This window comes from Geospiza fortis, unplaced genomic scaffold (genome assembly GCF_000277835.1).
Source record: "Geospiza fortis unplaced genomic scaffold, GeoFor_1.0 scaffold40, whole genome shotgun sequence".
In the NCBI taxonomy this organism is placed as follows: Eukaryota; Metazoa; Chordata; class Aves; order Passeriformes; family Thraupidae; genus Geospiza; species Geospiza fortis.
The window spans coordinates 23,003,358-23,016,444 of NW_005054297.1; the positions used below are offsets into that span (position 1 = coordinate 23,003,358).

The 13,087-nt window shown below is 39.5% G+C and overlaps 1 protein-coding gene across 1 annotated transcript in view; it reads right to left on the minus strand.

The window, feature by feature from the left end:
- Window positions 1-13,087, minus strand: part of GALNTL6 (polypeptide N-acetylgalactosaminyltransferase like 6) — a 273,134-nt gene that overhangs the window by 74,223 nt on the left and 185,824 nt on the right. The window contains exon 4 of the mRNA XM_031066187.1: window positions 3,579-3,764. Coding sequence (XP_030922047.1) covers window positions 3,579-3,764 — 186 coding nt within the window. The remainder of the gene's footprint in view (window positions 1-3,578; window positions 3,765-13,087) is intronic.

A 13,087-nucleotide genomic window follows, 5' to 3' on the forward strand; every position in this document is an offset into this window, starting at 1 on the left:
ATAAATTTAAAGCACAGGATCTCACAAAATTCTAGGAAACTCATCACAGAGATAATGGCTGCATTACTGTTGCTATTGCCAAATATAATTATGTTCACTGGCACACTGTATAGTGTTATCTGTGATCATTATATAAAGTCACTTTTACATAATCTCTTTCCTGTGATGGCCCTCCTAATAGTTATAGGGTTTATAACAATCCGTCTCTGATCCCCCCTTCTAAATTGATTGGAGTAGAGAAACTAAATGGGATTGATTTTTCTGAAGCAGGTCAAAGGTAGACTCTTAATGCTTTAGCATCCTTCTCTTCATCTTTAAAAGCTGCTATCTTTAAATACACTGAAGGATTTGAAGTCTCCAAGTCACATGTAGAGATAGCCAAGGGGAGATTTTTTTGAGCAACGCTCAAGCTCAATCCCAGTCTTCATTTCTGCAGCTCTCTCAAGAATTCTGCAAGTATGATGATGCTTACCTACTGCAGTGTGATTCTGCAGAATGTACTTCTCAGCCTCCAAAATATTCTAGAGATAAGGAACCACAGGAAAATCTTGTCTTTTGATAAAACCGAGGTGTTTGTAGTTGTGTACACCAAAAGTAACTGTAACTGAAAACAACTGCGGCTCAGCTCCACAAAGCCATTTAGATACCCTAAAAGTACTGAAATAACTCAGTCTTTCTTTGGCCTAAAAGCTGATACTTAATTCCAAATATGTAAGTTAGATACTTCAATAGCTCTGAGAACCATCTTTAAGTGATTATTCTTGGTTCCTCACCCTCCTCCCCAACCTCTAACTTTCAAGGTGTCACTTGGAACAAAACCTGGTTTGGAACAGTGGAAACCACTGCTCCTCTCAGCAAAGACTGCCAGTCCAGAGCAGGGCTGAACCATGTACTTGCTGAGGATTTTTCACTACACACGCCAGATTCAGTCAGAGCTAAAACAGGGTAGCTTCATCCTCTGTTGTGGTTTCCCTGAATGACTTTCAGTCACATGCAGTGCTGAGTGAATCACAAAATATGACTTCAGATAAACACTTGAAAACATACATTAACTATACTATTATTAGCAGCCGGGTGTCATCTGATTTCAGTATAGTAAATATATCTCAAAAATATCATCTCAAGTTTATAAGAAAATTCTCTCACTCCTTTAGAAAAACAGGGCACAGGGGAAATATACTAGATGTATGTTTATTTTCTATTTGTCCTTTATGTAATGCTCTACTTTTTCTTTCAAAATAAAACAGATTTGATTCTGGGCTTCAGTATTCCTCAAGACTCATTTCTAGGTCCTCTGGCTGGTTGGCTATCTACAGGTATTCTACCACATGTGGAATGAGAAAGATTTCATTCCTCTTGACAACAGAGGGGCACTGATGCAGCTGCTCTCATCTTTCCAGTTTTCTGGTTTGAGGCTGAGGGTTCAATATCAACTGCAACCTGGCTGCAATTATGAATCCTTTGATGCCAATCTATTTATTTTTTGGTTTTTACAGGGTGAAATCTAGCTAAATGTATGAAACAGATTATCTCATGGAAGACCACATAGGCTAGGGGATCATGCCATGCCAGGATGGGTTTATGAAAGTCTGGTCCTGCCTGACTAACACGATCTTCTATAAGCAGGTAACCTGCCTAGTGGATGTGGGGAAATGGATTTTGTCTACTTGGACTTGAGTAAAGCCTTTGATACTGTCTCTCAGAGCATTCTCCTGGAGAAGCTGGCAGCTTAGAAAGGTGTGCTCTTGACTGGATAAAAAAGTGGCTGGATGGCCAGCCCAGAGAGTCGTGGTGAATGAAGTTAAATCCAGCTGGTGAAAGATTGGAGGTGTTGATCCCCAGGGAATCAGTACTGGGGCCAGTACTTTTAAACACCTTTCTGGATGATCTAGACGAGGGGATCAAGTGCACCCTCAGTCAGGTTGCAGATGACACCAAGTTGGACGGGATTGTCAATTTGCTGGAGGGCAGGAAGGCTCTGCAGAGGGATCTGGACAGGCTGAATCAAGAATTGAGGCCCTTGCGTCATAACAACCCCATGCAGCGCTACAGGCCTACAGATGCATATCTGGGAAGCTGCCCAGAGGAAAAGGGCCAGGCCTGGAGATGCTGGCTGACAGTGGCTGAACATGAGCCAGCTGTGCCCAGATGGCCAAGAAGGCAATGGCATCCTGGCCTGCGTCAGCAATAGTGTGGCCAGCAGGATCAGGGCAGGGATTGTCCCTCTGTCCTTGGCACTTGTGAGGCTGCACATCAAGTCGTGTGTCCAGTTCTGGGTCCCTCAATGCAGGAAGAACCTTGAGGGGCTGGAGAGAGTTCACACAAGGGCAGTAGAGCTGGTGAAGGGTCTGCAGCACAAGTCCTATGAGGAGCAACTGAGTGACCCAGTGTTGTTTACCCTGGAGAAAAAATGGGTTATGGAAGACCTTACCCCTCTCTACAACTGCCTGAAAGGAGGTTGTGGTGAGGTGGGGGTCGGTCTCTTCTCCTAGTGATAGAACAAGGGGAACTGGCCTCAACTTGGATTTCTCTCTGCTCCTTTATGACATTTCTGCTTTACATGAAGACATGGATGTTATTTTTAAAAATGCAGATGTGATTGAGGGCAAAGAGGTAACAAGGGAAACAACTGTATGCATGATTTGATATGAAAGATAAGAAGGATAAAAATTTGGAATTTTGTGCATTATGTTATTACTGATCTGAAGAGAAACTAGTTAATAGTATTTTTCTTGCTCTCTACTGATAGCTCATTAGAAGAATGCACATGTTGCTGCAAATGCTTTATCAGCTTACTGTGTGGCCCAAGAGTCCCAACATCAGAATTCAAGGAACAATAACCATTAATTAGCGAAACCATAACCTTCTGTGTACTTCCAGTAGACTTTTTTAATGAATACAAATTCCTTTATTAGGCAACTCAGAAATTTTCTTCGGTTATGGTAGCAAAAAGCACTCACTTTGCAAAGCATATATACTTTGCATGTATATATGGTGCGTAGAAAAGAGAACATTGTTTCCAGAAGTGAAATCCTAGACTACAACAATTGATTCTTTCCATTCCGTCAATTAATGGAGCTTTGCTGGCTGCAGCTGGAATCCAGCAAAATAGTCAATAGGAAATCATTGTTTCTGAGCTTCCTGTTGTGAATGCTATTGCTATTGGATTTAACACCGAGGCCTTGGATATATTTACAGCAAAGACTGTTTTAATGCAATGTGGAAAACTAGGAAGGAGTACAATACCTGCACAACAAACCTTTTTAGGTCTTTAGCAAGGACATGACATTATACTAGATATAGCAGTGTACTTACTAGTAGTAATAATAAAATGAATTGTAACTATTATAAGCTGAAGCATTACTGGAAGATTTTACAAATTCTTTAATCTCAAGGAACAAAATGCAGCTGCTCACGCTTCTTGGAGTTCTCTCTCACACTGACACTTCAGACAGGTCAGAACTTAAGCAGAACTCCAAACACTTTGATACAGTGTATGTCTAGCTTACTGTGGGACACAGCTTCAATTACTGGTTCTATGTCTGATTTTAATGCCTGATGAATGCTCATGCACTTACTGAGCAACGGTGGCAGCCAGTTCACGTTGACTTCGCAGTGGGAATCCAGGAATGTCAGGACCTCTCCTCTAGCCAGTGAGGCTCCCAGCAGCCTGGTCCGAATGAGCCCTTCCCGTTTCTTGGTGCGCACAATCCTCACCTTGGCAAAGCGGACCATGTATTCCTCCAGCTTCTCTTTCAAATGTTCTGGAAAGAAGGGCAAAAAAACTATCAGCAGTGCCAGGCCTGGAGGAGCCAACAGAAGGACAGGCTGGTGTACAACCTGCAAGTTGCTTATCTACTTCCATCTTTAGTCACTTCAAGTCCTCCAAACTCTGCCATAAATCCTCCTGAGACGATTCAGAAAGTGCAAATATTCTCTCTTTTATCACACAGAAGAAGACACTGACACTGTGCCACAGTTGTTGCTGGCAACCTGCCATCTACAATACAATGGCCAAAACGGCTGCAGGATATTCATCCATTCTCTGGTTCCTGCAGCCCAGGGCCACATAAACATTCTGGCGTGTCATTTTATAAACAGTGACATTTCCAATTCAGTTTCCTATATCAACTTATTGTGAGGAACTATGCATGGAAATAAATTTAAAAAATAAAACTAACACAATGAGGTTGTTTTTGTAATGGGAAGGGAAACAGACATGAAGAAAGATCTTAATAGTTAGATACCAGCATGAAGCACACAGACAGCTGACTTCCTAATAAAATTAGGCTGAAATGCAGAGTAGTTGATAGGTTCTCTGATCTGCAAAATCTGGTTCTGTTTGTATCGCTAAACATCATCTTTGGGAATATTTTTTCTTCTGACAAGAAATGCACACTAAGAATCATAAAAAAAAACCAACAACAAAAAAACACCCTACAGTTTTGCCTCTTAGTAAATACATCTAAAACACAAGTTCTGATCTTTTGTCTTTGCTATAACACCTCAGCTTGCCACTCATTACTTTGGAAAAATATAATAATCTCGTTCATCAGGGGAAAAGGGAGAGAAAAGCTTAGTCTCTAATAATTAAAATGGTTGACAAGCTACATTTAGTGATGCTAAGGATTGCAAGCTAAGTCTCACAGAAATGGCTTTGTCAGGTTATTCTTGTTTCTGGTATCAGCTACTAATTCTTCGGACTTTCACGGACAGCACAGGCCTTGTTCCTGTTCTTACACCATTACAAATTGCAAGAAGTTTGCTGTGGACTAGCCAAAAGGATTTCCATTTAGCAGGATCCTGGAGTATATAATGCTGACACACACATTTAAGGCAATGAGCAAACAAGTCACAGCACAGACGATACAGGGTCTTGTGTAAAATTAAAATTAAGCTCCAGTGAAATAGAGCTCCCTCCACATGTTTATTTTCATCTTGCTATTTTCCTAGCTAACAAACATACAACTTTCCAAAGCTACATGCAGGTTAGGAAGAACCCTGATGTGTACTTAGTGGAAGAGTATTACACGGGATGGTCCTCTATACTGAGGAATCCTGATGCACACTGGCACAGAAGAGGGACTGTGAACATCCCACTGCATTGATTACAGAACAAGCTGGGGCTTCTGGGAGGAGAAACTCAACATTCTGGAGATATCCTGAGTCAAGAGAGAGGTTTGTGCTCATTGTACTGCCTGGGAGAAGTATTAGGTCAAGTGAGGAAAGCCAAGTCTGAGACAAAACCAAAAATAATGACATTCAGATAAATATAGAAAGTTTCTGTCTTCTGCTCTGTGCCTGACTGTAGAATACACATTTAAATTCCTAAATAAGAAGAAAAGAATTATCCCTTTTTCCGTCCCATTTCACTATTTACACACTCAGTAAAGTCCCAACAGTAACAATGCCAAGAGATGTTCTGTGTCTTGAATGGCAGGTTTTGTGTGACCAATCATATTCACAGGACAAGGCCTGTGTGCTACTCTGACTCATTTTAGCTACCAGCTACAATTCAGTTTTGTGACTGAACTGAGGTTTATTCAAGCCCTGGATCATTTTGTGCCCACAGGCAAAACTGTTTAAAGTGTATATTTATTGAACTGTTTTTCTGTTTTTATGAGCTCCATTGAGACTATTCCCATAGCACAGAAATAGAGAAGAAGGGAAATAGACCTTAAAAACAAAGATACAAAGACCTTGCAGGTAATATAAGAAAGTCTGTTAGGACTGTTAGTCTGGATTTTTTTCTATATTGTAAATTGTATTAGCTAATAGCCATGAAAAATGAAAAAGCTCCAAAGTGACAGGTTATTACATATTTCCAAAGTAAATCAAATCTAATCAGTTATGTACCATAGGTTCTGTTAGTCCTCAGACACCAGAAATTTCCTGCAGTTCTCTAAGGTCACCTAACCCTTCTCCTTTTCCATCCACAGGTCCTCAGTTTGTTTGCACTGAATAGTGCATAGGGACCAAGCACCAAGAGCAAGGCCACGTTGCTGCACATTGCTCAGACAAGCACTAAAAAATAACTGGGCTGCTCAGCCAGAACTCATCTCTCCAGCTCTGGAAGCAGCCACTAAATGCCTTGGCTACGGCACAAATCCCCCATCATCACCTGCCTACCCTCAGAGATGGGCTCACTGGTGAGACTCTGGTTGATCAGAGGAGTTGTCCAGCTACAACATAGCTCTGAATTTCATTATTGTGTCATACACAACTGCTTTACTCTTCCCTGTTTTTAGGCACTTCCCCTCTTTGTAGATGAAGGCAGCTACCAAGAAAGCATCTAAATGCTCTGATGGAGAGAAGCAGGAGCCTTACTTGGACAATCCAAATTGTGTTGCTAGGCTCTCTGGTGCCTGCAGGCACATGAGTTGGGCCTTCACTAGCTGGGTGTCACAATGGTAGGGGAAGGCCCTTACAGCAGGCAGTTTGAACATGGCCAGCACTGCTGTTTAAATGAACTAATACAAATGCACCCTTTTCATGCATTCTGATGGTTATCACTTGTCTTGAGCCAAATTAATTCACTGAAATTCAGTCTCATACAAAGGAATTAATTTCATTCGTTCCACATCTTTCAGTGAGCAAATTCTGAACGCTGAGCGCCTATCATCTCAGGAAAACACTTCAGGGGGAGATGATGTAAACTATCAAATTATAATACATTCTTTTCTGTTCTTATATCAATTGCTACATAACAATAGAGTTGAATAATATGATTTGATTGTCATTAGTTGTATTGGAGCTTGAAATTTATTAAATTGATGGTAGTTCATACTGTTCTTTCATTGCTTTAGATTCCTTGCAAACTCAGGAAAAAGGTCTCTAAATTGTAATTTTTTTTTCTTTGGCTGAAATTCTGTGGAACAAACAAAAGCTCTGCACCACCTTCCTCCCTCTCTCTCAGATAGCTCTTCACACATTTTAGACAGTATATCACCTGATTTGTGAAAAACTGCATTAAAACATCCAGCACATCTTTTGATGCCAGAATTACATATCCCAAAATTATTGTCATCTATTTAATTAGTCCAATGACTGAATGATTTTAACATTTTCTCCTTGTTGCTAAGGAACAAGTAGAAAAAAGCAGAAACACACAAAATTTGCACATCCTTTTTACACAGAATTCCAAATGCCTCCTCATTTAGACATATCTGGAAGTAGTAAGGAAGAAAACAAAAGTAATGACTTGTGAATTTTATAGAGCTTAGTTAGGCAAGTGATATTAAAAGACCAGGTCTACATACAAACCAAAGTATATGGTTTACTAGAGAGACATAAGGTATCTACATTTTATAGACCAGTTATATGTTAGTAATATCCTAACAGTAAGTCATGACAGAGTCAAATAGAGGCCTGCAAGAGTACCTACTGCATCTTTAGTTTTGAGATATGGCAAGGAAGGGGGTTTGGGAATTTATTTGGGAAAAAATTCTCAATAACTAAAATAACTACAAAAACATCAAAAAGTGTTTAAGTTCAATGCCCAACTCCAATATGGTTGTGAGAATGAAAATATCTTAAGGTGAAGGAAACAAATTCCCTTTTGGATCCATAACTACCGATTTTTTTAAACTTAAATCATTACAAAAGTGATCTCATACTCTAATTTGTCCTACAATGTCTTGAGGCACTATCTGTTACCAATCTCTAAAAGCAAAAATAAACACAGAGTAATAGCCAGAGACAGTAGAACAGTAGTAGTTTTAGAGAAAACTGTAGTATTTTCTACTACTAATATATACAGTAAAAAACATATCTTTCATTTTGAACCACATTTTTGATTAAAAAATAATGTCAGTGTTTGTGATTACCAACACATTTAGATTTTTAAAATCTTATCTTTTGCCAAACCTATTAGAATAAACTTCCCCTTTTCACAGAACTCCATAAATTTCCCTCACAGAAGAGAACACTAAATATTTTATTTCCTATAGTACAACTGCATTTTCTCACAGATCCCAACTATTTTGTTGCTAATGCTACCTGCAGAAGAAGCATCTCACACACAAACCCTGTATGTTACACATACACATTTACAATGAAGCAAACTCAAGTAGACAAGTGAACATGCGTGACTCAATGTTAGTACAAAACGGTAATGCTAGAGAAATTATTTTAAAGAAATTATAATGCAGTGTATAAAATAGAAAGCAACCTGTAATAAAAAGACATATAAATGTCCAGAGGACAGCCCATTCATTACCAAAGGAAATCAGATTTGAACAGATTTGTCATGACAATAGAACAGGGAGGTAGGATGGTTTAATTTATATTCAATAGTATTACATAAATTCCACTCTCAGAATTGGGCATGAGAGAGAAGCTAGTATTTAAATTCTACAGTAAGCTATAAATGGTACTTTTTGCATATAAAGAAGCCAAAGCCCCTTCCATTAGATATGGGAGCAAATATCTAATTCATAATTGAAAAGAAAATACATCATACTTTTCTTTCCAGGGCTGATCAGATGAATCCCTGAAATGTAAGTTTGACACACGCCAGGCACCTGCTAGGGCAAGAGCTGGCACAAGGGTGACAAATAAAGAATAATTCATGGGCAGGCTGTTTACAAGCTGTCACTGCTCTGACAAGTGATGATAAAGGGAAGCATTATGTCTCTTCTAGTGGCAGCCTGTAAACAAATTCTCTATTGTAATTGTTCTGCATGGGCCTCCTCTGTCTTAATTTCAAGTCTGGAGAAGTTTTTCTAAAATAATATCAGAGACACAATTGCTTAGTCATAATAATTAAAGATCTACTCAAGCAGAATACCCATTTACCTAATTTGGTGCCCAGAAATAAATTGGAAACCAGGGTTCTGTCTTAGTCAGGTAAAAAATCATGTAGTAGTAAAAAGCAGAGCTGAAATTCTTCTCTCATGTTGAGATGCATACAGAGAGTATTTCATTATCACATCAGTACCTGTGTTACCACGTGATAAGAAATGTTCCTCCAGGGTTATTGAGAATGAGACAGGGAGACTTAAAAGATTACATGAAAGCTGGAGCTGGTCTTCAGGATGTGCTTGACTGCAGCATGGACCATGAAAAAGGAAGGAAAATACAAAGAAAATAAAGCATTTTGTTAAGCTCCACTCCAGGCCAGCCAGGCAAGTCCACCCCAACTCTTTGCCTGTAAAAGAGCCCTTCTCCACATCTGTAGCACCTCAGATTTCTGCTCAAAAGTACTAGCAATTTCTGTTAAGGATCACTGACCAGCAAATTATCAAATAATAAAGAGCAGCAACAGAGTCGGCTAAATGCCTGGATAAACAATTTTAACTAAATCTGTTTATTTCTAACCTGAATTGACTGAGAGGTATGTAATTCCATGCTCTGGAATTCCCAACATGAACCATATAAAATAGTCCAAAAAAACCTTACAGTAATAGAAAAAGTATATTGGTTATCTCAGCACAGGAATATGGGAGGAAGCAATGTGGCCAAAATGATAGTAGTCTGTGGCCTTAGGTCAGCAAAACAATACACAAACCACTATTTCTCTTGGTGAAAATTAAAGCAGTAAAATGGCTATTTTGCCTTGCAACATACACAAGGCCAGCTTCTTTGAGGCCAGCTCAAGAAGATTTTTCTCCATCTTTTTTACTCTCTGGCCAGCAACAAAGAGCTTTGTGTCAATATGCACAGACAAACTTGCAAGTACACTTATGCACCCTCCATGGCTCTCATAGTGAGAAGAATTCCATCACTTTATTATGTTCCTTTCTGCAAGATGGGATTATCTTCCCAGGTAAAATTAGCAAGGATATCCTCCTTTTGTTTCCTGAAGCCTTGAGCATATCTTTTTCCCAGAACAGCTTAATCTTTTGATGAGTGACTTAAGCTTGACAGAAAATACATAAAGGAAACTGAGTGGCCTATGGTTATTCAGTTATTCCTTGTCTTCTGCTGCAATTGACAAAATAGCCCTCTCCAGTGCATTACCATTCTTTTTACTTTCACTGCCTGTATGTCTGTTACCATAAAACCAAATCAGTCTGAATAGAGAATACGAGGTGAGCCTATGAATTTCAGTACATCATATTCCTTTCTTCTAGTTTCCCTCTAAGTTTCCTATTTGCAGAAGGTTGATTGGAAGTGCTGGTTAAACACAGAATGATTGCACAGTCTATACCAGGTCAGCTGCCACTTTTCACAGCCAAGTCAAAATCTACAAGAAGGACAAGTCCCCTGGTTATAACTCTGGGTAAACTAATCCACTGCTGCACTACTGTTCTTGTGAATAAGTCTTTTGTAAAGTCCAAACTGAATCTTCCAAGCTGCATCCTGGGGTTGGTGCCTCATACCATCTGCCAGTATCAGGTGGAATTTAGTTTTGTCATCTCTGCAATTCCCATTCAAGTTACTGTGGGCAGATGTTAGATCACCATTTAGCTACTGCTTTGCGAGACTAAACAAGCCCAGGTTTGTCAGCCTCTTCTCAAAGGTCACATACTTTTGGTCCATGACAGTCCTGCCAGTCCTCAGCTAAGCTGACTCCAGCTGTAGTCATTCTTGAATTGCAGAGCCCAAAACTGGATGCAGAATTACAGGTCTGTGCAGAAACAATGGTGTAAAAAGCATAATTTAATTTTAGCTGATTACTCTCATCCTAGCATAGCCCAATTCAGTTTGCCTTCCTGGTGATATAAGGTGAACACCTTCTTCTATTCCCTTGGTACCCACTATGATCTCTGCAGGTCCTTACACCACACCAGCCAGCCAGTTTGCATCTTTACTGGTACATGGAGTTATTTACCCAGGTGCAGAATCTATCACTCATTGTTGAACTTAATGATATGTCTTTTGCCCAATCCTTGAGCTTCCTATAGTATTTAATGTGTCAATTCCTGTCTCCATTTTTGTACCACACACATATTTGCTGAGGGCACACTGTCTCATCATGCGGGTTATCAGTGACTAACATTGACCTCAGTATTTACCTAAGCTGTTCTGCCAATTAGTCCTGACTAAGGAAATCTGGAGGAAGGATGGGGAAGTTTTCTGCTGAACAGATTTTAGCATCTAATCCATAGCCATTCCAGACAACAAGAAGTTCCAGAAGCAGACAGGTAGTGTGGAAACTATTGGGTATGGTAAGTTCTGATACAGACTGATAAATAAAAGAAAAATTCATATCTACTTAATAGCAATTACCTAAGAGCCATCTTATTTTAGCACTAGATAACCCATTCTTTCCAAACAGTTTTGCACACCAAAGACTATGGTCACTTGAGATCACCATGTATTTATTGCCGATCAGGAAGTAGCACTGCTCACAGAGACTTGTGCCAAACACTTGGAAACTTGTTTTGGCTGTGATGTTTCGGTTAACTGGCTTGAGTCAAGCTAAAATGCAATCTCTTTTTTTCTGATATTAATAATGAGTCAAGCTAAAATGCAGTTTCTCTTTCTGATGTTAATAATGACTTGAAGTCCTTCCATGGTATACTACAAGGCTGTGGAGAGTATCCTGAACATTCAGTTGTTCTGTTCATTCCTTGCACTTCAATGACTATGAACTCCCAGACAGCACCCTCATTTTGATGCTCAATTTCAACTACAGCCTGTTAAAGTTGAGAGAATCTCCAAACTCCATAGTAAATGCACATTCTTTTGCCACAACCTGGAAAGGTCAGCATTACTAAGAGTAAGAGGCTGAACAGAGCAGATGAATGCAGCTTGATTTCATTCAGGATAGACTTAAGGTAAACTTCTCTGAACAAATCTGTTTTGTTGCACATGGGCTTTCATATAGTCATGAAAGGAGCGAGGGGACTGCAGAATCTGTGAGGCAAGCTGGATTTGCTGAGACTTCTCCAACTATAGAGACATTCAAAGATCCTGGTACTCCTTTGTTCCACTTCCCTGTGCCCAGATAATTGTGACTTACCAGTCATTCTGTCACCAGCAGAGAAGCGCCTTTGTCAACAAAATGAGTATTCAGGTAATTGAACACCTAGATATGAGGTGTGGTGACTGCTTACACCGATGTCACGGAAGCATCATTAACGTCTTGAGGTACTTTTTCATTCAGGTTTTTGAACAGGAAAAGAAGTGAAGCACTTAATTTTTAGGTTGCAGTAATGCATCACAGTACATCAAACCACCTCATAAGCATCTAGGGCTGGCTTGATAGCTGGTTGGTAATACTGACACAGCTCCAAGTTTTCCTTCCTTATAAGGAAACAATGAAAGATTTTTAATGCATTTATTCCAACTGCCAATTGTATGTGGTAGCTCCTGAAACTTTCAATGGCACTGTAGTATGGTAGCATGTCTTTCCTACAGCTGATAGCAGGCTCCTTCATTTGCAGAACATTTTGTTCCCTGGAATTGCTTTACCACAAGAGCAGCATGGCTGATGGAATAAACTTCAACTAAACTGGGAAGAATTTCTTCATATAGGTCATTCTCTGAACACAATTATGTAGCACAGACCTGTCAAAAGAGTGACCTTGCTGCATTAAAATTTGATTGTTTTTAACAGGTCTGTTTACTACAGAGGTATTTATACAGTAACTTGTCCCCAAGGGAAGTATATTGTGAGGTTTCTTCCAGGTTGCAAGGCCAATTAGAAGGTTATTTGGAAGTGAATCCATGAAAGATAAACTTTCCTTGAGATCAATACATTACTCACACATGCTATCCTCTTTCTTTCACAGTCACAATTTTGCATCCTGACAATATTGATCCTTAAAAATCGTAAATGATGACCTGTCAAGCAGCACTTACCTCTGTAATGTATTTTTAACACTGCAAACAGCCTTGCAGATTTTGAGACCTGTATTTTGACTGACATTTTCTCTGTTTTGCCCAAAACTATCTTTGACATACTTTTAGTTCTTCCTCCAAAATATATCACTAACTTTTGCAATAGGTGCTGTCTCCAGAGAACAGTTTTCTCTCATTACACTCTTTTTAACCTCTCAAATGCCAAGGAGAGTTTGTATTGGAGAACTGGTAAAACACCACTGTGAGGATGGCACTGACCTTATATTTGCAGAGGACAGTAACACTGGTTCTTGGGAGCACTGGAAATAGGACTCACAGAACACACATAATTTACTTT